At 36.6% G+C, this 25,353-nt stretch overlaps 2 protein-coding genes across 8 annotated transcripts in view; one reads left to right on the plus strand and one right to left on the minus strand.

The window, feature by feature from the left end:
• CEP128 (centrosomal protein 128) overlaps positions 1–25,353 on the plus strand; it is a 444,997-nt gene that overhangs the window by 412,582 nt on the left and 7,062 nt on the right. For all 3 annotated transcript variants that reach the window (XM_082384674.1, XM_082384675.1, XM_082384676.1), the window contains 2 exons: positions 10,426–10,534; positions 17,210–17,333. In XM_082384674.1, the coding sequence (XP_082240800.1) occupies positions 10,426–10,534; positions 17,210–17,333 (233 nt within the window). The remainder of the gene's footprint in view (positions 1–10,425; positions 10,535–17,209; positions 17,334–25,353) is intronic.
• LOC309625350 (uncharacterized protein) overlaps positions 1–25,353 on the minus strand; it is a 90,711-nt gene that overhangs the window by 39,149 nt on the left and 26,209 nt on the right. For 3 of the 5 annotated variants that reach the window (XM_082384775.1, XM_082384774.1, XM_082384773.1), the window contains exons 2-3: positions 18,456–18,511; positions 6,075–6,221 (exon numbers count right to left, since the gene is read on the minus strand). In XM_082384775.1, coding sequence (XP_082240901.1) covers positions 6,075–6,221; positions 18,456–18,484 — 176 coding nt within the window. In that variant the 5' untranslated portion in view covers positions 18,485–18,511. The remainder of the gene's footprint in view (positions 1–6,074; positions 6,222–18,455; positions 18,512–25,353) is intronic. The other 2 variants (XR_014242466.1, XR_014242467.1) reach the window with 1 other exon arrangement.

Consider the following 25,353-nt stretch of genomic DNA (forward strand, 5'->3'; position numbering starts at 1 on the left):
TTTTTTACCATTGAAGAAAACAAAGTTATAGAGCAGTTAAGTGGTTGAATCAGGGTTCAAACCTAAATCTGCCTGGCTTCAAGAATCTATATCCTTGAGCACCAGGCTATTATAGCATAAATTTGTACCTGACTTTTCCTTAATTTTTTTAGAAGTCACCAAATGTAGGGACTATATCTTTAATAAATAAAAGTCAGTTGTCTCCAAAAGTACATAAACACATTATATGCCTCTTAATTCAATAGAGGTCTGGATGCAAATGAAGCATTTAAAACATTACTTCCCAATACAGTTAGATCCGGTATTAGGTAAGTCAGTGCTGTCTAGTGGCACCCAAATTGCTATAAATCAATACAATTTCCATAACAGCATATGGCAAAGCTATGAATGTTTAACACATTCAGCAAGTAATCTCATTGGCGTTCTCTTTAAAATTACATTTGCAGCTGAAGAGGAAATCAAGCCTGGTTTGTGAGGCCAACACTTATCAAAATGAGAAATAAGGTAGAAAATTTTGCAAATAGGCAGTACAAATATAAGGAAGAGCCACAAAGCACATTTTGTGATGACATTGCCCCACATTAATACTAAACATTTTTAAATGTTAATCCATTTTACTGATGAATATGTAGGTTACTATCATGTGTAGCAGATGTCTGGCCTGAAATAATGTAGTGATCTAACGTAAAACTCATGAGAATATCACATCTTTTGTAGTCATTGTTGAGAAAAATGCGAGAATGCATTTTTGTGAATTGTAGATACCAATGATCATTTGCTTATATGCTTTTTATGAAAATAAGTTATTTATCAAGAATGAGAGGGGAGGCAGCTTCAAAAGAAACATGAGTTCATATGGGCAGTGGAAAAGTTGTTAATTTCTTGGCTTCGTGGATAATCAGAAAAGCTACCTCTGATTAACTATTGACATCTTGAAGAAAATAATAAGAGCCATTGAGACTCTTTCTATCAAGGGATAAGGCGTCCCATTTACTACATCAGTTTCATAAGACGTTATTTCAGCAGCTCTTAACTTCTGTCATATTTTGCTAGGACAGAGTTCAAAGAAAAGGCTCTTGAGTTCATTGGTTCTACTATAAACTGTGGTTCCAGGAAATCACTTAGTGTAGGATTCAGTTTAATGCAACAGACATAGACTATACAGATACTATATTGCAAAAGCACTGCACTACCTGTTGGAGGTGGAAGTGGCAGGATGTATAAACATGCAGAAGGCATGGTCTTCAAGTAGGGAGTAGTAATCTAGTCATCTTAATCCTTATAGATAATTCTTGCACAGTTGTTTTAGAGCACAGTTTGGCAAACTACCACCCATGGGCCAAATCTTGCCTGCTGACTGCTTTTGTAAGTAAAGTTTTATTGGAATACAGCCACATTTATTTATTCACGTGTTGTCTGTGACTGCTTTCATACTCAGTGGCAGAGTTGAGTAGTTGCAACAGAAACTGTATGGCCCACAAAACCTAATATATTTATTATCAAGCCCTCTATGGGAAAAGTTTGCCAATTCCTGGTCTAGAGAAAGGAGAAATTACCAATCTACTCTTACTTCCTTTACACATTATGTAAAATATTCTCTTTTCTTTCTTTACCAAAACATACTACCCAAGCTCTTTATAAAGTCATAATACTATCCATTCATTCAACAAATATTTATTGAGTTTCAGCTATGTGCCAGGAACTTTATAGGCCCGTGGGAATCATGTCCGTGAACAAAACAAAGATCCCTGCCTTTTAGAGCTTCTGTTCTAATTGTGAGATGTTCAAGTTTGTTCTTGTTGTTGTTGTTAAATACAACATTCAGCAAACCTTTACTGAGTTTACATTGTGTATAAAGCGCTGTGCTGGAAGCCAGAGAGGATGATGGCATAGTAAGGAGAGCCATTATCAGTCCTTAGGAACTCAGAGTCTTCACACAGACAACAGTAGTACAAAGGAGAAAGGGGTACATGCTGTAAGGGTGACCCAAAAAAACTGCAGTGGGAGTTCAGAGAAGAAAGATGCTCTCAAGTCTTGAAAAGAGGCTTGTGATGACAAGGTACAGGGAAAAGGATCACTATTAGCATTACAGTTGTAGACCCCTGACTGTATTACTGTTGGCAGACAAATAACTGTTGGACTAGCAGAACTATGTTGGCAGCTGGCTGCTCTCATGTTGTTGCTGATGTCAGAAGGCAGTGAGACATCCAATATGGCCACACTGCTGGTGGAGGGGAAGTATAGCAGAAAGTGTACAAGTCAGGTTCTCTTTCAATCCAGAAAGAGAACCATCTCCTGCTGTTTACTCCCATGGCAATCACCAGGACCAAATGATCAGATTTCTAGAAACCTATTGAGATTTTTAGGAGGACCAATGTCCACAACTGCTGAGAGCATAATGTAATATTGTACTAAGCTTACCAAGTTAACTGGTCAAAGCCTGATCTAAAAGTTTAAATTTAGAATTCAATTCAAAGCTGAATCTGACCCAAACTGTCTCTGTGTAGACAACAGAAGCATTTCACAGCTTCTCGTTCATGCGGCCTAACTGGGTTTCTGTAGGACATACAGACTTCCTTGCTGTCCCAGCTGTTTCAAATAGAACAGAATGTTCAAAAGTCAGCCAATAACACAGCATTGCTAATCTGAATTCACGAAAGAGCATGGTTTTGTCCAAGATATTCCCATTTGCTACCTGCCCTTTCTGCTCTCTACCCATGCTAAATATATGGTTTTAATTAGCAGTGGATTTTTTAGTAAAATCACAAAAGGCATATTTTGTTCCCATCCTTCCTCCTCCTGAAAAGAAAATCATGATTTTCAATTTCTAGTAGAAGAGTTAGTATGCAATTTCTTTTTAAAGAAGCAGATGTTTTACAGGATAAGATGAGGTAGGTGAGGAAGTGTTGATAATGGCTTTCAGCACAGGTTATGAAGGCAGAGTTTGCCGAAGCCCTTTGTCATATTTGTTCAATGTAAGCATGTGTATGCTATAAGAATGTGCTTTGCTCCTGGAAGCTATTTCTCCCTCCTTGAATCTCTCCGTGGTTTGTTTATGCTTTGCTCATAGCAATTAATGGCTGTTAGCACTTTCTTTCTAAGGTCAGCTATTTCTGTACATATCTTAAATCTTCTACAATGGTAGCTTCTGAAGCATGCAATGCATAACTCCTCGTGCAATTCAAGACTGTAGATGATTTTTATTTAATGACTACTAAAATATATCACCAGTGTATTATTCAGATAATTTTACAAATATTGCTTGGGAACAGCAGTAGCAATCATGGGGGAATTTGAGGGAGCTTTAACCCCACAATACCCCAGTTATCTCATTTATAACCACCTCTTTCCATGCTTTGTTAAGAAATCCCATGTAATCTCCTACGTAAATATAACTCCATGCTTCCCCCAACCCCAAGCAATTTTGCCATCCTTTAAGCCTCTTCTATATAGAGATTCAGGGTGCAAGGCTAATCTTTAAGTTAACATAAAAGAAATAGTAAGATAACTATAGGTAAATACTGAAATCTGGGAAATGCTATTCTACTGGATTGTATGATTTTTGAGGGTAGACACTGTCTGCCTTATCTTCGGCTCCAGAATACACAATTCATGCTAAATTGGTGATTAAACTTTCTTTTTTCTAACTTTAGCCTTTTATGGAATTCTAACAAAAATTTAATTGCTGTTTTTCCAGTAATCCTTAGATGACACATCTGAAACCTCGTAGGCAATCAAATCATGCTGAACTCTAAAGCAATTTTTATGCTTTTGAAGTGATCCAGCCATAATATTTAACTAGTTGATTACATCTTGCTCTTTAAAAGTTAAGCAAAAGGTTGCCAAATGAGTTGGTATTTTTCTTTGGTATAAAACCTGAAAATAGCAATGGATCAAAAGTGCTTATTTAGGAATCAACATGGGTACTTAGATGAGCACATTTTTTTAACTCTACCAAACCCAGTTCCCCTAACAAGCCACATGCTTTCTTCACCTTTCCCAATAATTTACTCAACAAGAACATTAAGAAAGGAAAGATTATGAAGGAGTTTAACTATAAAGATACCATTGTTAATCATGTCGAATTCAAAATTCTAGATATGAATACTAGATACATAAGGAATACCAATTAAATGTCTTATTAGTTTTTAAATAAACATGTTATAACGTATTCATCCAAACAATCACTGTTTCCTTTGAAATAGTCACTTTAAGAGAGGAAGCACTGATTCCAGTGAGGCACCATCATTATAAAATATCTCTGCATCCCTGCTTTTGTTTCTTAAGTCAGTGACACCTTTTTGAGTATCCTTGTTTATGGCAAATTTCTACCCACTACGAATATATTCAGTTTCTGAAAATGGATTAAAGTCATGTAGAGCCAAGTCCAAAATGAGTAAAAAGACAAAACAAAACAAAAACTGAGTGTGATCTTTTTCATTAGTGAGTCACTAGTAATATTAAATTTTATACCATAAAATAATCAATTGCATAAAGGTAAATTTATCAAATGGCCTGATCTAATACGGTATTTTCATGAGTCTGTTCCTGAGCGTGGCTTCATGTTTATAGTATTATGGTATAAATTTGGAAAAGATAGTTTGCATAGTTAGATGTACTGGTTGTTCAGTGGTTCTGCTCGGGTAGATTAGAATTAGAAAACATTAGTGCTGAGAAATCTTAGGAGATGATCTGGTCCAGCGCCCTCATTTCCTTATATGAAGAAACTGAGAATGTGAGAGTGACAGTCTCCTTCTTCCCAACTTCCACATAGCAAACTTTCATTTCTGTACTTTGGTCAAGAATAATTATATATGATCATTATTGAGTTCCTTAATGCAAATGGCACTGTGCTAAATTGTGGAATGTTGGGATGGGTAGGTAGAAAGAGGTGATCAAAGCCCCACCCTCATGGAGGTAAAACGCTATATAATAGCAGCCATGCAGATTGAGTTAAGGAGGGCAGACTTTAAGTAAACTGTCTGTCCACATTGAAGTTACAAATAGGAATAAAGTTTACTGAGGAAGAGGTTAAGCTTTTTCGAGCACTGATGGAGAATTGGGAATTAAGAGTGGGGAACAGTGCATTGTTAAGCTAGAGACAAATTCAGGAAAACATTTCTGCCACAGATTCAGAAACACATAAGTGTTTTTTCCTTTTCTCTGGGGGAAGAGTTGGATAAATTTAAATTTAAAAAAAATTAAATGCATCATTTGTCTTATAAACTTTGAACTTACAGTATTTCTGAGAGAAAAATACTTGGTGGGCATCATTAAATATTAATCATTAGAGATCAGTTTAGCAAAAAGATTTAGTTGGGTTGGAACAACTTTTAAGAAACCAATTACAATGTGGGTTATGAAAGAGAAGTGGAAGAAACCCAGGGAAAATATTAGAAAATGCAAGTTCCTTCACCCAGTGGAATTTTTGCAGGGAATTCTGGCTAAATAGCTTGTTGAGACTTAAGACAGAAATAAAAATAGGTCCCTGTGCTAAGGATATAAGAGTTGGCAAAAAGCAAAAGCTAGGATTATTAAAATTGCAAAGAATCTTCCTTTTTAACCAGTACTTCCTTTTTAATATTTAAGTATTTAATTGAAAAACAGGTAGGAATTAGAAAGAAACAGTCATCTTATGGTCACCCTGTAAACTTTACTTAGAAATTCCACAAGTTAAATATCAATGTATAATTGGAGAATATGAAGATATTGTTTTCATATTCTGATATGTTGATTGTTCAAAGGGATCGTGGAATATTTTTCTTTTAGTATGTTCTTTCAGGGTTCATTTCATTAGTTATCTTTCAAGGTAGCATTGGGGATTCTGACAGTCTTTTGAAGACTTAGAAAATTTGGGAACTTAAAGACATACAGCTGACCCTTGAACAGCTCAGGAGTCAGGGGCACCGACCCTCCGTGCAGTGGAAAATCTGACTTGTAGTCAGCCCTCCGCATCCACAGTTCCCCATCCACATTTCCACATCCTTGGGTTCAACCAATAGCAGATCATGTAGAACTATAGTATTTACTATTGAAAAAAAATCTGTGTTTAAGTAGACACACACAGTTCAAACCTGTGTTGTTCAAGGGTCAACTGTTCATTGAGTCCCAGGTGTATTCCAATAGCTACTTTAGAATGAGTTGACATGGGCCAACTAGAGGCAGAGCCGTGGATCTGGCTATTATAGTTCAGATGTGCCATACTAAAGGCCTGGGTGGAGCTGGAAGATACACAGATAGAAAGGAGAATTATGCTTTCAATCAATGCTAGAAATCTCCACTTAATCGTGGTTCCTATATAAAATGTGAAAGAGAAAAGCGTAATATATGGTTTCCCGCTAAGAGATGCTTAGTTGATTATGGGCCAGTAAGAGAAAGGAAAAAATAAGGAAAAGCAAACACTCACATTTTGCCCATTGACACCTGGGCTGAGAAAGACAGTGAGAAAGGACAGGAGTGGAGGTGTAAGTCTGGGCGTCTTGCTGAATGAAGCAGATGGCGCAATGACAGCCTCAAAATGTGCCTCCCAGATGAAGGATGAAGTACACAGGATAGTCAAATCCTATTCGCTCTTCCCAAGGTATGGTTTTAAATTTCTAAAACAAAATCAACTGGCATCAAAGCATAGATTATATCTTTTCTGTTACCAGAAAAAGAACCACTTATATTTTTAATTATACAACCAGCTTCTCGGCATATGACAGTTAAAAATACGGCATATTTAGGAAATACAGAAAAAATTAACAAGAAAATAAATAATCCAACAAATATTGTTAAAAACCTATTTGCGTAATTTAAGGGTGTATGTTTCCCAGCTCTTACTTATAAATATCTTTTTATATTGAAATCACCATTTGTTGATAATTTTATTTCCTCCTTTTTTCATGTAACATTGTATATATGTGGGAATTTTCTTTATCATCGTCATTATTATCATTATGGTTCTACCATACTTTACTTTCCTGATCTCCTATTGTTGGAAATTTAAGGTTAATTTCAGCTTTTTTCTATTATAAGTAGTCACTTGATGAACATCTTGGTATAAAAATCTTTGTCTGTATTTTTAATTTATTAACCTAATATAGATGCCTAGAACTGGAACTACTGGATGACACATTTTAAGGCTGTTTACTTGTACCCATTTTATCTAAGTTGTCTAATACATTGGCAGAGTTGTTCAAAATATTTCCTAATTACCTTCTTAATGTCTATAGACGTTCTAGTAATATTCCTCTTTCATTCTTAATATTGGCAATTTATATCTTCCCTCTTTTTTTCTTAATTAATCTCAGTAGAGGTTTTAAAATTTTATTGATCTTAAAAAGTATAACAGTATGGGTTTCATTTTTTCACTGCTTTTCTGCTCTCTATTTAATTGATCTTTGCTCTTATCTTTATTATTTCCTTCCTTTTACTTAATGTAGGTTTAATTTGCTCTTCGTTTTCTAGTTTCTTAAGGTGGAAACTTGGATTATCAATTTGAGACGTTTCTTCTTTTGTAATATACACGTTTAATGTTAATACATTTCCCTCCAAACTGTTTTAACTGATTCTCACAAATTTTGATAAATTATGCTTTTCTTTTCATATAGTTAAAATATTTTCTCATTTTTCTTTTGATCTCTACCTTGACCCACCCATGAGTTATTTAGAAGTATGTTCTTTAATTTCTAAATTTTGGGGAATTTTTCAGATATCCTTCTGTTGTTGATTTCTTCTTTCACCCCATGTGGTTAGATGGCATCCTTTGTATAATTTCAGTCATCTTAAACTTATTGAGATTTGTTTTATCACCCAGCATGTAGTCTGTTTTGGAGAATGTTGGATGTGTGCTTGAAAAATACTTGTAATCAGCTGTTTTGGGGTAGAGTATTCGATAAATGTCAATTAGGTCTAGCTGGCCAGTAGTGTTGTTCAAGTCTTCTTTATGTTTACTGGTTTTCTGCCTACTGTTTTATCAGTTACTGAGAGAGGAATGTTGAAATATCCAACTATAATTATGGTTTTGTCTATTTTTTCCTTATAGTTCTATCAGTTTTGCTTCATATATTTTTGGTACTGTGTTAATATGTACATACAATTTAGGACTGTATCCCTTTCCCTTAAAATTGTTGACTTATTCAACCACTCACATTTCTTTTTTTTCATATATAGAAAATGAGGAAGTTTAATACAGTCGACCTTTGAACAACACAGGTTTGAACTGCATATGTCCAATTACATGCAGATTTTTTTTTCAATAGTAAATACTACAGTACTACACAATCCACAGTTGGTTGACTCCATAGTTGCAGAACCATGGATACAGAGGACCAACTATAATCCACATATATATATATGTGGATTTTTGACTGCACAGAGGGTCAGTGCTCCTAACCCCTGCGTTGTTCAAGCGTCAACTGCATATCCTTTCCTTTCCAGCAATCCTATAATGAATGACTGCCAGTTTCTTATGAAATTCTCATAATTAGTGAAAACTATAAATCACTTAGTTAAAAACCACAGGGCCTTCATCTTAAATGAACCTAAACTCCCTTTTGGTACATGAAAACTGATGATCTTAAGTCATTTTAGGATTATGTCCATGCTTTTAGCTCAGAATAAATGTCTTTTACAGACGTGTATGTGAGTTTGCGTGTGTGTGTGCACGTATACACACACACACACTTGTTCTGTTTTGGCCTTTCTTTTGCGTTTGCATACATATATATGTGACAAAGAAATAAAATATAAATTTGGTACTTAGTGCAGAGAACGACAACTAATTCATCAGATAGTCATGCTACATGAGGCCTTACTGTTTTGAAGAATCTGTTTAGGCCACCTAACCAGCAGTTGTTTCATCTAGAATCTTTGGCACCATTCTTGATCCCTTCCTCTCCCTTGACCCCGCAGTCATCCTCAAGCAGCCTTTTAACTGGTATTCCCACTTCTACATTTGTGCTGTTTCAGTCTGTTTTCCACAAAGAGGCCAGAGTAATCTTTGAGAAACACAAATCAAAGCATGTCATTCCTCTCCTCAAAACCCTTGATTGCCTTCCGAGTGTACTTAAGTAAAAAAAATCCCCGCATCCAAATCCCACCTCTGGATCTCATTGTAACCACTTCCCCAGGCTCAGTGTGCCTAAGCCATGGGCTTTCCTTCAGTTCTTCAAACACACCAAACTCTTTCTTACCTTATTAGCACCTTCACACGAGTCTAGAGCACCACTCCCTGACCACCCTCCTGCTCCCCCTTACCTCCCACTTTTCCGTTCTCCACCTATGAGTTTTCACCTGGCTAATCCATTGATTCATACTCAGCATTCAAATTATTGCCTTAAATATCACCTACCAGAGGAAACTTCTCTGGATCCCAAATCTAAATGTAGTTCTGCCTATTATTTCCCATTCTTCTTCTTATAGCTCTTATCATAGTTTTTAACTATATTGTGTTTTGTATAGTTTGTTTAATGCCTTTCTCTCCTACAATCCTGAATATTTCATGATCATATACGCCAAAGTTTTATTTGCTCTTTGACCAGCACGTAGTAGGTGCCAAATAAACGACTGTTGAATGAAGGAATGAGTGCAAGAAAGAAAAAATGAAGTGCAGTAAATAATTAGAAAACATTTAAGAGAAAAATATTGCAATTTTTAATCAAGTAAACGTATCTTAAAGCACCTGTGTTTTAATCTATTTAATTAGTAAAATTATTCAAAGATATAATTTCCTAATTCCCTTTTTCAGCTAAGATTTGGGGAAAAGGACACATTCATACAGTCCATGAGGACAGGGACCTTTTCTGTATTCATTTTGGTTTATGTGTTAAATATTTGTTGAATGAGTATTTGTATAATCATTATGGAAATCAGTCTAGGTAAATGTATTTAAAAACATCAGATTGTTTTTATTGACCCCATATTTCCACCCAAGAATTTGTCATAAGGAATAGTCCTAAATATGGGAAAGGTTATATATTTAAAGGTATTTCTCATAGTGTTATTTATAGGAGTAAAACATTGGAAACCACCTAAATGCCCAGAAGAGTAATACTTGAGTAAAGCATGGTATATTCACTAGACAGTATATGAGTAACATAAAGCTGAAGGTTAATGACTTTTTAAATGTTTATATTATTAAATGTAAATAAACACAGAGTTTTACAACAATATTTACAAATCTTATCCACAGGAAAAAAAAAGACTGGAAAGAAATATGTCATGCTGTTATGGCTACAGATGACTTCCTTCTCTCTCTCTTTTTTTTCATATTTTCTTTAACATCCACGTATTTTATTTTTTACGAGGATTATAATTATATTAAATTGTGGTGTGACATAGCTGGTATCTTGAGGTTCAATTTTATTTTCAGTACATTTAAGTGAATCCCAAGCCTTACATTTTTCAATGATTTGAACTGAAATGCTGTGCTTTCTTTTTTAGGATGACAGAAACTTTGCTGAAAGTTCCCATGCTCATGGGTTAGATCAGTCATCCTCTTGGCAGGACCACAGTTGCTTCCTGTCTAGTCCACAGTTTTCACACTTGAACTGTAAGTAATGATGTCCTGTACCAGTTTTTAAATTGGATTTAAGAAAATGCAACTCATGGAAAGATTAAAGCATAAGGCCAGTACATGATAGTAATATTCATGTTGTAAGTTTGAAAAAATTTTCATTATGAATCATACAAATAATACCCAAGTACATTTATAATATTACCCAACTTACTAAAAATACACGGAATCGCTTCTTTTTAGACCTTACACTTCTCATAAAAACTGAAAATGAATTACCCAAGGTAATAATCTTAATTAAGCAAATTTTTTTTGGCCTGGAGATTGCTAGTAACTATGGATGAGTGGGTAAGGAAGTTAGATGGTATTGTAATAAAATTCAAGTCATCAAAAAGTAGAAAATCTTTGCATAGAACTGTTCAAAAATATCTAATTTTGTACAAAGAATAAGGATATGAAAACTATTATTGTCCGATTTCATTCTGTGAATAATACAGTGTAAATGTTGATAAAATGTCACACACATTAACGAAGTGCGAGTCTGTTGACCCAGGATACCATCTCCCACCACTTATGCTTCACCTTGGATGTAATGTCCTTAAAGAAGCCTTCAGAACTCACAGTTTTAAGTATGGTTTCTGTTATGAGTGCCCACAAAGCATTACAATTTTCCTTTAAAACCTTTCTCATACTAATTATGTAATTATTTGCTATTTGAGTGACATTTTGTTTACTGATTCTTCTCTTCACCGAAGAGTGAACTCCATGATGTTAGGAGTGATGTCTGTTTTATGCACCACTGTTTCCTCAGCATCCTATATAGAACTTGGCACATAGTAAAGCCTCAATTAATATTAGATGAATGAGTGTATGAGTTTTTTATTTCAAGTCCACTTTTATCCAATCCATTTGGGACTCAAATGTTAATAGATTCTTAGTTAGATAACCATTTAGCTCTTCAGTTTTCCGTGGACATAGAGTCTGTACATTCAATTTGACAATGCTGTCATTTAAAAAAACTAGGTTGCTATAAAATAAAGTATCAAAATTAGCCACAAGGAAGTAGGTCAAATCCAAAAATGATAACTCTCATTTTTGCTGATTTATATTCATGGATTCATCAAATAAATATTTATTGGTTTCTGATAAATAGTTTGGCTTCCATTATATCATGATTATTTTATTGCAAAAGCTAAGCATTTTCCCTTTCCTGTCCTAACCATTTTACCAAGTGATTCTATACATTTTCATAAACCCTCTGCTATTCTAATCTGGCAGTCACCCTTCAATTTGGATCATATCTCAGGTTGGTTACTGTACCTCAGAATGTGATATACACATAGGACAAAATTTTTATTTTTCATATTAAGCAATGGAAAAATTTCCTCACGTCTGTTTGATGTATGTAAGCATGGAAGAGGAGGAGGGTGGGGACAGAGCACCATCATACATCGTGGTATCCCATCCATTAAGACATTTAAGAGCCTGGAAATAAACAGCACCATGATATGAGCACAGAGGTCATTGTTCTACTGGTATTGAATTTTGCCATTATGACTTTCATAAGGCTCCCTAGAAAGGTACCTAGAAGAAAGTGGTTAGAAGACATTAAGGGGAAAACATGAAATTTTTTAGAATTTTATTTAATATTGTGACAGGCAATAAAAGAAACTGTGTTCAGCTTTTCATTCAGTAACATTTCATGACTAGCCCTGGTCATTTCTCTAAGATATAGTACTTATAGGCTGCCGTAAGTTTCTATATAAATACACTGGCTCAAAAAGAAATAAAGTTAAATAAGAATAGGAAAAAATATCATTGAGAACATAATTTGGATAAGAAAATACTTATTATAGTCTATATTGTACAATCTGACTGAAAATTTAGCTTAGAAAGTAAACCTCTTTATTAATTTATTGATAAATTATTTATTTATTTACACATAGTTTTACTCTTCTTTTTGACAAGTTTGTTTTATGATTTTCCTCCCATACCTACCTCCATGTTTTTAAGGATACTTTAAAAAGTTTAATCATAGGTACCTATTGTTAATCATTTTAAGTGATTTAATAAACTTATTTTTAGAAATAATGTTTATTCTTATTTGCTTTTCTGATGAACCTTGAATTTTCTATATCTTTTTCATGATGTAGTATTTTTGGAAGTGAATTAGAATCACCCTGAATACTTCTCCATTTTTGTAGCACAAACACTTTCAGCTTAGTTATAGAAACTGTCCTGTAATTTTTCTTGAACCTTCAAAATTAAAAAGGAGATCTGTCAAGATCAACAAAGAGAAAAATGGAGCCTACAGTAATATGATAATACAGGGAATGGAAGATATCTTAAAAATATCATTAATGCCCTCAGAGAAATGAGAAAACAGTACATTTAGTAAAAATATGAGCAAGATGCTATGAAAAAGGAACACAGGATAAGAGGTCTCAGAAATTTAAAATATAAACTACAAAGGTGGAAAACAAAGTTGAGAAACCTACAAACAAAGTAGAAGATAAGGAAAAGGAAAGAATGGGACAATAAGAGAGAAAAGATAAGATATTCAGAAAATCAATACAAGAAGGACAGTACCTGATTAGTGAGAGTCCTGGGATGAGAGAACAAAGAAAACAGAACCAAGGCCAGAAGTGGGGCAGATGATGAGGGCTCACCCAACAAACAGCTGTTGCACATCTTTTGTGGGAGCACATCCAAGAAAGGGAGGTAAATATTTTCAGTTTTTGTATTTCTGAGAATGGGTTTCTTCCATTCACACTTGACTGAGACTTTGGCTGGCTACAAAATTCTAGGTTAAAAAGGACTTTTCTAAGTCATTGCACAGTCATCTTCCAAAATCCAGTGTTGCTGTTGAAAAACCTTATGTCTTTTTGTTTTGACTCCCATTCCTTTGACGTGATCATTTTCACCACCACTGCCCCCTCTCACCCCTGGCCCAGCAACTTTTAGGATTGTCTCTTTAACCCCAGTGAGTTTTGTGATGATATGCCTCCCTGTGGGTCTTGTTTTATTGAGTTTTCTAACTATTTGCTGGGACAGGGTTGGCGGGGGGGCTTTTAATCTGGACACTCATATTCTTTAGTTCTCTCATAGTGAAGGAAGAAAGAAAAGATTCCATCAGGAGAATCTTTAGGAAATAAACAAAAAACTGATAGATTATGTGATTCATTTGAGCACTTAGAAAAACTACTAATAGACATATGATTAGTGTAGGTATAACTGAGCTATTAGAAACAATTGAGAATGGTTATAAAGAGTAAATAAAAAACAAAAACAAAAATTAAAATTAATTTATTAATGAATTTTAATAATCAATTAATAACTCCAGGAAAAAATGAGCAAGAAAAGAAACATTTGTCATAGTAGACCTATTAGGTTTGTGTGAGCCATATTTACACAGTCATAATAATGTAAATACTATTGACATAACTACAAGTCCAGATGTAACTATATAGGGAGGATGGGATGAGGGAAAGTGGATGGGTGTGGATAAGTCTAAAAATGATAAATCAGAAAATAGCAATATCAGCTTTTTCTTTCAAAAACTGAAGCAAATACAGAAAATAAAGCTAAAAGGGTTGATTGTGGTTGACTCTGGGAAGCAGGAGTGTGGCACTGGGAGGGATGGGGCAAGAGACTGCTGTCTTTCTACGTAGCCCTTTGGTGCTATTTGATATGTGTATGTATGTACGCTTTGGCTAAAAAGGAATCTTACAAAAATAAAACGCTCCTGAGAAAACCCCAGCTTTTATGTCTGACCAGCGAGTGCTGGATTTTCTTAACCTCTGAATGAAGCATGAAAGCTGGGGGGTGGAGTTTAGAGCAGCTGAGGCCTGTATGGAGACCTGGGGAGTGACTGAGGTGCTGAGGCAGACATGAGTTTATGAGCCCACAGAACAGGCTGCTTCTTCCTCAGGTTGGGATTGGTACTGGAGGAGACCCTTTTGTCTGTGCTGTTGACGCTAAGGCACTCATTCTGCTGACTTAGGTGCCCTGTCAAAACTGTGACCAAACGAAAGTGTAGAATCACTGACCACGGAAAAAACAAAGGAAATGGGAAAATACTGCATAATTTGTGGTCTCTGAAATGATCCAGCATTAATGAAAGTTTGTTTTAAGTAGTAATTTATGTCAGCTTTGTGTAGTTCAGGTCAATTCAAGAAAAGGTAGATTCGTCCTGCCAGGAAGAAGGGAAGAAATATATAAATTGTAAGTTTATATTACCATTGGAAATAGGAACACAGAAATCCATTATTTAAAGCTGTGATTACTACCAAATTTATCCTGGCTGGCTGGAAGCTGTGGCCATGATTCAGGACACTCTTTTAGGAGGCTTGGATTCTATTACCTGCAGCCTGTAGACAGTGGGGGCTTAGTAAGAGAGACTCATAATGCCAGCTTTTGAAACTGTCATTTTTACTTTTTATAAGTAGTGACTGACCACTGGTCTCCATGTATAGCTCCTTTTAGGCTAAAGGAACACAACTCAGAACAGGGCCTTCACTCCTGGGGCCCGGACCAGACTGGGTTTGAGTGAAGTCTGGAGTAAACTGATGACTCCTCGAAATCTCGAGTTCTTTGAGATTCAAACGCTAAATGTTTGTGGAGTCGGTATCTATAAACTCAATTTAAAAAATAAATGCAGATTGCAATTTTTCCATAATTCTAACATTGTGGTAAACAATGTTTACTTAAATAAATAAATAAATAAATAATCCCAAAAAGAAAAGGACTGTGATTTTTCATGGGGGGGAAAATGTTATCTGAAGATTACTTCAGGAGTTGGAAGTGAATCTTACATATTAATTTAACTTGATATTCTTAGAAAAGCAAATCAATGAAAGTTACTAACAAGAACTTTTTTTTCACTTCCTTACTTCAGAATATGTCGCTATAAAAAGAAAAGTTAGTATTCTTAATTTGTTTTCTGACATTCCTTTAGTGGAGGTTTAAGTCCCTCAGATGGGACTTATCCACAGCGAGAACAGCAATACTCTTCACTTCTGTGTTGTACTTCAGGAACCCCCTGGCTAACTGAATGTATGCTTCATGTGTAGTCTGTCCTCAAACTTGTAAAATAAAGTGCCAAAGATTTATAGCAATAAAAATGTTGGGGTACTACTGATGTAAAAAATTATTTCTTGTCCTTTATAGGATTTATTTATTTCATGAAAGCACAATCTTTCTACCTCTCCATCTTATAGGTTCATTGTATATGATAGTGCTTTTTTTTTTTTTTTTTTTTTGGTGACTATCTTTTCACTGACCAATTAGGTGCCAGAGATTTTTAAATAACTGAGTTCTGATTATTGCGATTTGACAAAGTATATACTCTATAAATGCTTTCTAGAAAGCAGCTAGAAAATCCCCAGTTGACTATCGTTTTGAAATCCCTTAAAATATATCCACGTGTTCAGACAACATTTACTAAGAGACTATGCACGAGGCTCTGTGTTTGGCTCTGGGGGAATATAGTAGTGACTAAGACAGAAAAGGTCACCTCATCTCATGCAAGAAACAGGTAGTAAGCAATAAACAAGCAAAATGGTGACTGGTGCTATAAAGGTGAAATGATAGAAGGTACCAGGACCAGAACTTTATATTAGTGATCAGAAGGCTACAACTGAGCTGAAATCTGAATGGCAAGAAGAACCAGCTGAGTTAAAATTGGATGGGAAGAGTTTTCCTGATAGAGGGAGAAGTGCAAAGGCCCCAGAGAAGAAAGGGGTATGGTCTTCGAGAGAGATGGAACACTGAAGGAGTGAGAGAGGGAGGGAGGGAGGGAGGGAGAGAAGGGGGGAGAGTGAGAATGAGTGAGGGAGAGAGTGATTGGGAGAGAGCGTGGTAGGAGCTGAGGTCCTGGTGGAGCCTTTTCAGCCACCATCAGGTGTTTGGATTTTATTCTAATTTCGCTGGGAGGCTGGGGGGGGGCAGGGGGAGGGAAGGGTTAATGCAGTAGAGTGGCATAATCTGATTTACCTTTTAGAAAGATAATTCTGGTGTGTGGAGAAGGAGGCAAGATGAAAACAGAAAGAGAGAAAATGGTGGCTTGGGCTGGGCTGATGGGAATGGAGGTGGTGTGAAGCAGAAGGACTCAGGTGAAATGGGCGGTAGAGTCCTCAGAACTTCCTCTCAAATTGGATGGGTCGAGCAGGCAGGCCAAAGGAAAGAAGGAACCAGGGTTTGAGAAACTGGGTGGATGAGTGTATCATTTTCTAAGATGAAGAAGAGCAAGGGATGGGCAGACATCAGAGATTATAAATCAGGTGGGAGTATTTGACATAGACATTTGGATATAGGCGTCTGGAGCTCAGAAGAGAGGTAAGAGGTAGTAGAAAAACAGTAAACCTAGATTCCAGATCTAGTCTGTTTCCTTCTGTGTGAAAAAGAGGATTCTGTGAAAAGGAGGCCCTTAAGATTTCGTCCTCTAAAATTCTGCATGCTTTAATATCACTATATACTGAACAAACACACATCTTCCACCCTCACTCTTCAAATCTAAAACAAACAAAATTAAATCCCATGAACATGTGTTTTTAAAAATATAGTAAACTATTTTATTCCTACATCGAAGATTTGTTAGTCCGTGTAAAGTTTACAGAAAACTAGATCAAATGCAGTGATTACTGACAATTTTGTCAGCCCAGGGATTCTATTCATCTAGGTTTATTTTTCTCTTTTCTCCTCCCTTGCCAGCATTTATCCAAAGAACAGTTGCTCCAGATTCACCTTCAATCAAGGAAGATGCCACAAGTTTACTGATGGATGGAACAAGTCCACAGTCCAAAAAGGAGGAATACGAAAGCAAAAACAGCAAAATGTAATTAGTTGCTTTACATGAGTGTTTTATAAATAATAACATATGTATCCTTGCCACAGTTTGGCCCAGATTATCTAGCAGACGTATCTGTAGCTTCTGCTCTTCAGCATTGCCAACCATTGACTAAAATAACAGTGCAGTTGGTCTTTGTGGATGATATAAGTTAAACCAATCCAAATGATATCAGCTCGTGAATGACATGCAACTAACTTATTGGCAACTTATACCAGCAGAGAAAGAATAATATTTTTCACCTTGCATTTTCCTTTTTCAGGTGTCGTCAGTCACATTTTTCTGACCCAAATTTGGATTTATAATTGAGGTGTTTCAAAAATGACTGGCTAAAAAGGAGGAAAATGAGTACCCCTTGAGGCAGAAGTTGCTAGCACTTTAAATTCAGGGAGTGTTTATATACAATTGATTTTATTTTGATGCTTTCTCCATCATAAATTATCATGTGTTATAACATGTCATGGAGATATGCATATATAATATGAGGCAGTCCACTTTATAAATGCTCAGGATTCTTACATCCATCATCTCATCAGTCTGCTACTACGTGCAGTATCTTAAAGTTTTTTTCCAATCATCCATTTTTTGTAGCAATAAAGAATTTACAAATGATATTTGAATTGTAGAGCTCTAAACAATTCATTCATAGCGCAATTTATTTATTTGTCTTTTTGTGGCCAAATATCCCACTGTGATCACTCCAGTCATATCCTGGACCATCTTTGGTTTACTCTGACCAAAATCACAGCACCAAACTCCTGTGTCCATGACATTTACTTGCCAAGAGTTCTAGTATAATTTGGTACTATCTATCCGCTTTCAGCATCTTAGCCTTTCTCAACATCAAAGTGTTTTTAAGAACCTATCCCCTTTACATGCTGATCTACCAGTGGAGAAAGATTTCTATTAAATGCTAAATAAGAGTAAACATCCAGGAACTAAATCCCACTGAGTCATAATGGAAAGATTCTGAACAGACAAGGACAATAAAGAGATATCTTTGTAATGTGCATTACATTTTGTGTTTGTTAACATCTACTCGCTTTTTAGATTTCTCATATTTCATGAAGATGCTTCTTTTTCTACTCAAGATACGTTGTCCTAACTTACCACATTTGAATGTGCAGAAGAAATGGCATTCTCCATGAACTCGAACTCAGTGGTCACTACGGAAGACAGAGAGATTTTATTTCAAAATTTACCAATACAATCTACATAACCTCTGATAGTACAGCCTTGCATTTTGCCATTTATTCATTCCAAAAACCTTTTACTGAGTTATTACTATAGGCCTGTCATGGTGTTAAGAAGGAAAAAAGAGACATAAATACAGGTGTGCATGTCCCAGAGTTTGTTTGGCACTAGGAATTACGTGAGAAAAGGAGTGATGTGTTCAGGCAGGCTGGAGAAATTCTGGAGTAGACACCACTAAGCAGGTTTGATTTGTTTGTATCTAACCTTAAGACTTGGAGCCATTAATGTGCTAATGAGCACCAGAGGTTTTAGTGGGAGTGGTATCACTCTATAGTAATATCTGGGGTATTGAAAAATTATGTCAGTATTTTTTCCTTGATGTTTTGACCAGTACCATAATATTGATATTTTATCTCCTTGGATCTAAATGACTAACTGGGAAGGGAATAAGGGAGAAAATTAACAGGTTTTATTTAAATCCTACAGATAATGGTTTAGATAGCTTTTCACTTAATGTGTTAGGAGGAACTTCATGTGGTCCATTCTTTTTAATAGAAACTGATCTAAAGCATTATTAGCACATCTGTGGTCATTTAAAAAAAAATTACATCAGGCCAGTTAGGCCTGAAAAGTGAAGGTAATTCAGAATGTGTACTTGGCAAATCCTTGAAAACATGTTAGCCGATGATTTTATAACAGAGAGGGATCTTATGAAAGACCTTTTTTAATCTAAAAAAAATAAAGCATTATATCTTATTATTGAAGGCCGCATACTATGGTTGGATGAATAAAGGTGTCTGACTTTAAGTATGGAACACACAAGAACTTCAAAGGCAAAGTTAGCTTTCTGTGAGCAACAATTTTGTCAAAATTCCTTGGCCCTCTGTTTATATGGAATTAAATCCAAGGACCTGCCTCCTCTGAGGATTTTTCCTATCTCTTGCAGTCACCATAAGCTTGAGTTGGAAATTAAAAGGAATGCTAAGGAAACACTAATAGCTTGATTTGTACATTTCAAAGCCAGCAACTGTTTTTCCTTTACTCACCCCTTTGGCAAGATAATGTGTGATATCAGCCCCATTGTGTGGCTGGTCAGCCATATTGCTTGTAGCACTAGGACATTGGAAGGGATAAACCTTATTCTTGAAATGATCGTGGTCCAAGGCTTAATTTGAAGATTGACCTTTTTGGTTTAATAATTTTGATTCTTCTGGCTATCTTTCTCCCTAAACATACTAAACTTCCATTGAAGTTACTAAAGGTCACAGAGGGGAGAAACACAGCTGGGAGAAATCTGGCTTGATGTTTTTCCCATTGGCTAAGGTCATTATTATTTCCTTGACTAACGTCTGATTTGAAGGCTGGAAACCAGTCGGTTATATAACATCTTATGCCGTTTCCCAGAATCACGAATTTTCCTTCTTGTTATAGTTTACATATTTTTACTAATAAAGAGATAAAATCTATAGCTTAACATAATAGTGCACATAAGGCATTTGGATTTAAAGGTTATGTGGATAAAAAATGCCTACCTACTTAGCTAAGAAAACAAGCCTATTTTTCTTCATTTTCCTCCTTTCAACTGTGGTAAATGCATGAGGCGCAAGTCAGAGGTATGTAAAGCATACTTAGAATCACTGTATATTACATTTTCTCTAATCTGTATTGAATCTTATAGTTAAAAAATAATTGTTTTATGTGGGACTAAATTCTTACATATAATTAGGTGGTATATTTACTTAGCAAACCCTTTCTTAGGAAAGGGTAAATATCTCAAATTGTTTTACTCAGTATTTGTACTATAAGCCCAGCTACACATCATATGGTGGCCAAAAATGTGAATTATCATTGAGGAAGTTATTCCTTTTCCAAGATTCTTATACCCCTCCTCAAACAAACTGTCCCAGTATTTTCTCTCAATTTAAAACAAAACAGAAAATTTGTGATTTTCATGGCCTTCAAATGAGGAAGCTGTCCTCACGAAAGCGTCTGGTTTTCTTGGATCAAAACTAAACCATGAACCTTAAGCTGGAAAGTAAATTTGGGAAAGTTTGTATGTAAAGGCATTTCATGCTCTGAAGTATGATATAAAAACAGTTACATCTTTCAACTTTAAGTTCTCAGATGTTTAGCAGTAAAAACGTATCAGCTTATCCCTATTTGAAAAAAGAAATTTAAACCATGAAAGATTCCGTCTAGTTTCATTTCCGTACAAAACACGACACAGCTAGGTTAAGGCTAGGAGAAATGCTTACATCTAGAAGCAGAACTTTAGATTCCAAGCCCCCAAACAAATTTCAGAGAAGTCTCCCTTGCTTTTGATTAATAACAAAGTAAACGAATCTGCTCTACTCTGGTAAAACCAGCTGAACCTTTAAGTTTTAACCTCATCTGTCCCCATCTTAGCCTCTCCTGCTCTATCCTATGCCCACATCCTACCCAAATCCAAACCCAACCCAAGTCACTCTGAGTGTTTTACCAAGTCAGCCCTTACTGTTGACCTCTGGTGTCTGATACCTCAGAAACCTACAATGAAGTGGCTGGCTGACTGGGGTTTGTAGCACCTTCATGTCTTTCAGAGCCAGCCAATTAAGAAAGGGATTTGAATGTCACATGTCCTTGACTACTCTCGTGGTTGAAAGCCCAGGAATACTTCTGTGGCTAGGTATCTTTTCTTCCATAACACAGCTTGACTCTGACGTGGTCCAAAGCCATGAGACAGTTGTGGATGTGAACTTCCCACGTTGCTCTCTGCAGGAGTGTATTGGATTTCTAAACACAGCAGCATGTTAGATCCCTTTCAGGAGAATAGTTAAAGCAACATATAATCTGATGACCTCCACCTTTCAAAATGTAAAACCTTATGCTTTTGAGCATATAGGTGGGAATATGGAAAAAAAATGCTGATGTGGTCAAAATAGAGCCATACATTTATCACCTGTAATTCTAACAGTAACTTGCTATGTTTTAAGGCATTGACGTTGCATACTTGCCATTCCCTAGAATGAATGCTCTGTTTTTCTCAAACTGGCAGATGCTGGACGTTCATGCCCAGACTGTCTTCCATCCTCTCTCCATAGATCCTCACGACTTGACACCCTCTCATTTTTTACTCTTTGGTAAAGCATTTTGACCGGCATTATTTACGTAAAAACAAAAATTACTATTTATCCTTAAATACAGGAGCTCTGTGTCATCTTAGCTGTATACTCGACTGGAAATAAAAGATCAGAATACTAGCTTGAAGCAGTATTTTTTTAAACAAAATTAGTGGATATTAAACTACCAACAATTCAGATGTTATAATTTAAGAGAAAATATTCTGAGAGAAAGTAGGATAATATTATATGTTCATTTGTCACTAATGGACAGTCTCCTTTAAATCCTGACTTAATATTTTCTTAAAATCATACCTTTTTTTTTTTTTTTAAGTGTTACGAATCCTCCAGAGTCAGTCCCCAGCAAGGGTCCTTCTGACCAGTGTTGACCAAGCCAATAGAACAAGACCAAGTTTGGTTCAGAAGCAAAGGCAAGCTTTATTCTTTGATCAGAGAACGCAGAGGCGAGAGCTCTAGAGCACGCGATCTCCCGATTGGCTGTGGGCCGGCCGGCTTTATAGGGATCCGGGCAGAGGGGAGGGAGGTGGAGTTCTTGCAAGGCAGGTGCAGCTGCGCTGCTGAGGCCGCAGATCACGGCGCTGGGCGCCGAGTCTCTGCACACGGCCCGCATCCGCCATCTTGAATCGCAGTGTCGTGAGCAGCACTTCTGCGCACAGCCCGCCGAGCGGAGGCGTCGGGGCCGGCGTTTCTCACGGGGAGCTCTGGTCTGAAACGCCGGGTTGGAGGCCTCTGCGAGCGGCACCCTATGAGCAAGTGGAACTAGACTGACCACCAAGGGAAAAAAAGGTTAGACTTTATTTTATTACCCGGATTCTATTTTTATTTCCTGGGAATTGTTAACGGGCTTGTCCTGTGACAACAGGACGCGTCTAATGTTTTAAGTTATCAGGTTTTCCATCAAATTAGTTTCCTTTTGTTTTTCCTTACAAGTGTTTCAATTTAGAGTCAGGTGGATTTCCGAATCATTTGAAGCCACGGAGAGTTCACCTGGCTTTTAAAAGAAAAAAACTTGGCCAGTAGTGTGAAAATTTGTACTTCAGGATAGGGCACCTCTCTTTCTTCTTTTTTTTTTTACTACAAAAATCAGTTTTATTCACAGTGTCCCATAAAAAGTTATCAAACTTTAAAGAAAGGCTAAATCCACGTTATGTTCTTTGACACATGAGGCAGCCTCTCTTTGTTCTTGACGTGCTATATTTCAATTGGAAATATTTTTCCCTCCCACTGTCTCTCATTTCTTTCCCTGGGATCCATAGTCATTTCCCCAAGGATCTTTGGAAGGAGCTTTATGTCCTTGACCTGGGCAAGCCTGTGGACTGGGGTCATGCTCGCTTGTCCTGTGCAGCCTTTCAAGACATCAGGATAATGGCGCCATCAAGAGTCAGTGAGATGAACGCGTGAAACACTTACGTTGTTTTCTAATGATGTGGGCTGGTCTGCTAACCAGGTGTGAAAGGCTTCTCTTGGTAAAACAAGATTGTTTCTCTTCATCCTTGTGCGATGATGCACAGCTGTTTTTGAAAGCAGTATTTATATGTATTTCATAGATCAGAACCTATTTCTATCACTTTTTTTTTTAACCTTAAAGCCAAAAGAGCAATTCCCAAAATGTGTGTCATGTTGCACATAGAATTTAAAATCTAAATGTCTAGGATATCCCCTTTACAAGACACTTTTTTCCTTTTCAGCTCTCGAAGCCAGCTATTACCAGATCATACTGCATAAGTCTCATTCAGTGTTATCCCTAGGGTAGTGGTAATGCTAGTTTAGATTTTGTTTGTCCATTATTGCTGAGCACTTGGTGGAATAAGGGAATGAAGAATGGCAGGAGTTCTGTAAAATGATATGAACACGGAAGCTGTGTTGTCATCAACAACATACATTTTAAACTGTTTACTTGAAAGAAAAAACTGCGGTAGCGCTCCATTCTTTATCTGAGGCAGGGTCCTGGAAAGCAGCATTGTGAGAAGTCCTGTTGAACTTGATGTGCACTATAAAGTCCTATTTCTGATGAAAGTTACACTATTCCTTGACGTTCTTTATGGACTGCTTGCTGGCAGTTGGGATCAGAATGCAAAGTGGCCTTATTTCAGATATTTTTCGGTCTCAGTGCCCTGTGCTTGTCTGTCATTGTTTCTTTTCCTTCTGAGCTGAATAAAATAGAAGCATCAGTTCTAACGAGGAACTTCCTGCCCAGAGTCACTGGCAGAGCAACCTCCTCCCAACAGCTGCAAGCTTGAGACCTCATGCTGCTGGCCAAGGTTCATTCTGTGCTTTGACTGAGACCACAGCCAGTAAAGCCAGTGTGTACCGTGGAAAGAGTTTCCTACTTTTTCCATTGGAGAAGGCTTTTGTGAGGTTAGTTTGACTGTTCCAAATTAACGGTAGTGGTCATTGCTCATTTTTTAATTTCAACTGCATGTAAACCTTCTGATTAGATTCCATTGAGGACGAATCATAGTTTTCTGTGAGGAAGATACATATCTTTTTATTCAGTATTCCTTAAAGCGCTGGTTTTCAAAGTGTGGTCCCCAAACCTGCAGCACCGGCGGCCCCAACAGCTCCTGAGAGCTTGTCAGAACTACAGATTCTCCGACCATCTCCAGACCTAGGGATTCAGAAACCCTGGGGATGGGGCCAGCAATCTGTGCTCTAACAAGTCTTCTAGGCGATCCTGATGAATGCCGAAGTTCAAGAGCCATGCCTTAAAGGTTCATTTGATGATAGCCTTCTCTGAGTTTTAGTCTCTATTCCAAAACCAAAAAAAAAAAAAAATTCTTTTCCAGGTGTTGTGCAAAGGTTATTTGGTTTCTAATAATATATATTCTCCCAGGTATCCAAACTATGACTCCAGGCCTGAGGGTCACCCAGGTTAAGGACATAAAGCAGCTTCCAAAGATGCTTGATTTACTATTAGAGGTCACTTCTCCACCTGCTTCTCCTAGCAGGCTTCTACTAACCAGAACTCTTCAACCATTCACCAAGATTGTCATAAAGGCATCCAGTTAAATCAGGACCTACAGGTGTAGCTCTTCTCTCTTGTTTGAAGTGCAAGCTAGTATTTGATTATCAAAAGGGTGTGAACTTCTTCAGGGCTGAATTTTTATCCTGTTTCCGTCCCTCCGAGGAACTTGGGAGCAATCCAATTTGGAGCGTTGGTTCTGCATTATCATTTCACATGGGATTTCAGTTTTTCTTGTCTATGCCAGTGGCTCACAGTCATCCACTGTGTTTCAGAGTAACATTTCCAGCCTCTGACATTGTCACCTTAAGAAAGATTTTGATTTAATGACTGTTGAACATTTAAGTCTCTTCCAGCTTTTCCTCACTGTCTACAACTGAGGTCAGGGATTTATTATGTCATTCCATCTCGTTGTCCTCTGATAATTAATGGCCATATATAATTTGTCTTGGCTTTTTACCTTACATCTTGTACCCTCCGTTATGTATCATTGATAATTTGAACTGTTTGAAATTAAGTTGCTTCCTCTTCCCCTAATTTACTTAGGAATGGACTAAATCAAAAGCTATTCAGAATTTTCCAATTCTAGTGTATCTTAACTAAATCTTTTCAGGAACTTCTTTCAGTTTCTGAACACTTGATTTAATTATTACACTATGCCATACATCAAAGAAAGTGTGTTTTTTGGAAGAGTGCTTGTTTCTTGAGCAACTACACTGTGACAGGCCCCTTC

The sequence above is a fragment of the Balaenoptera borealis genome (genome assembly GCF_965194805.1).
Source record: "Balaenoptera borealis genome assembly, chromosome: 3".
Classification (NCBI taxonomy): Eukaryota; Metazoa; Chordata; class Mammalia; order Artiodactyla; family Balaenopteridae; genus Balaenoptera; species Balaenoptera borealis.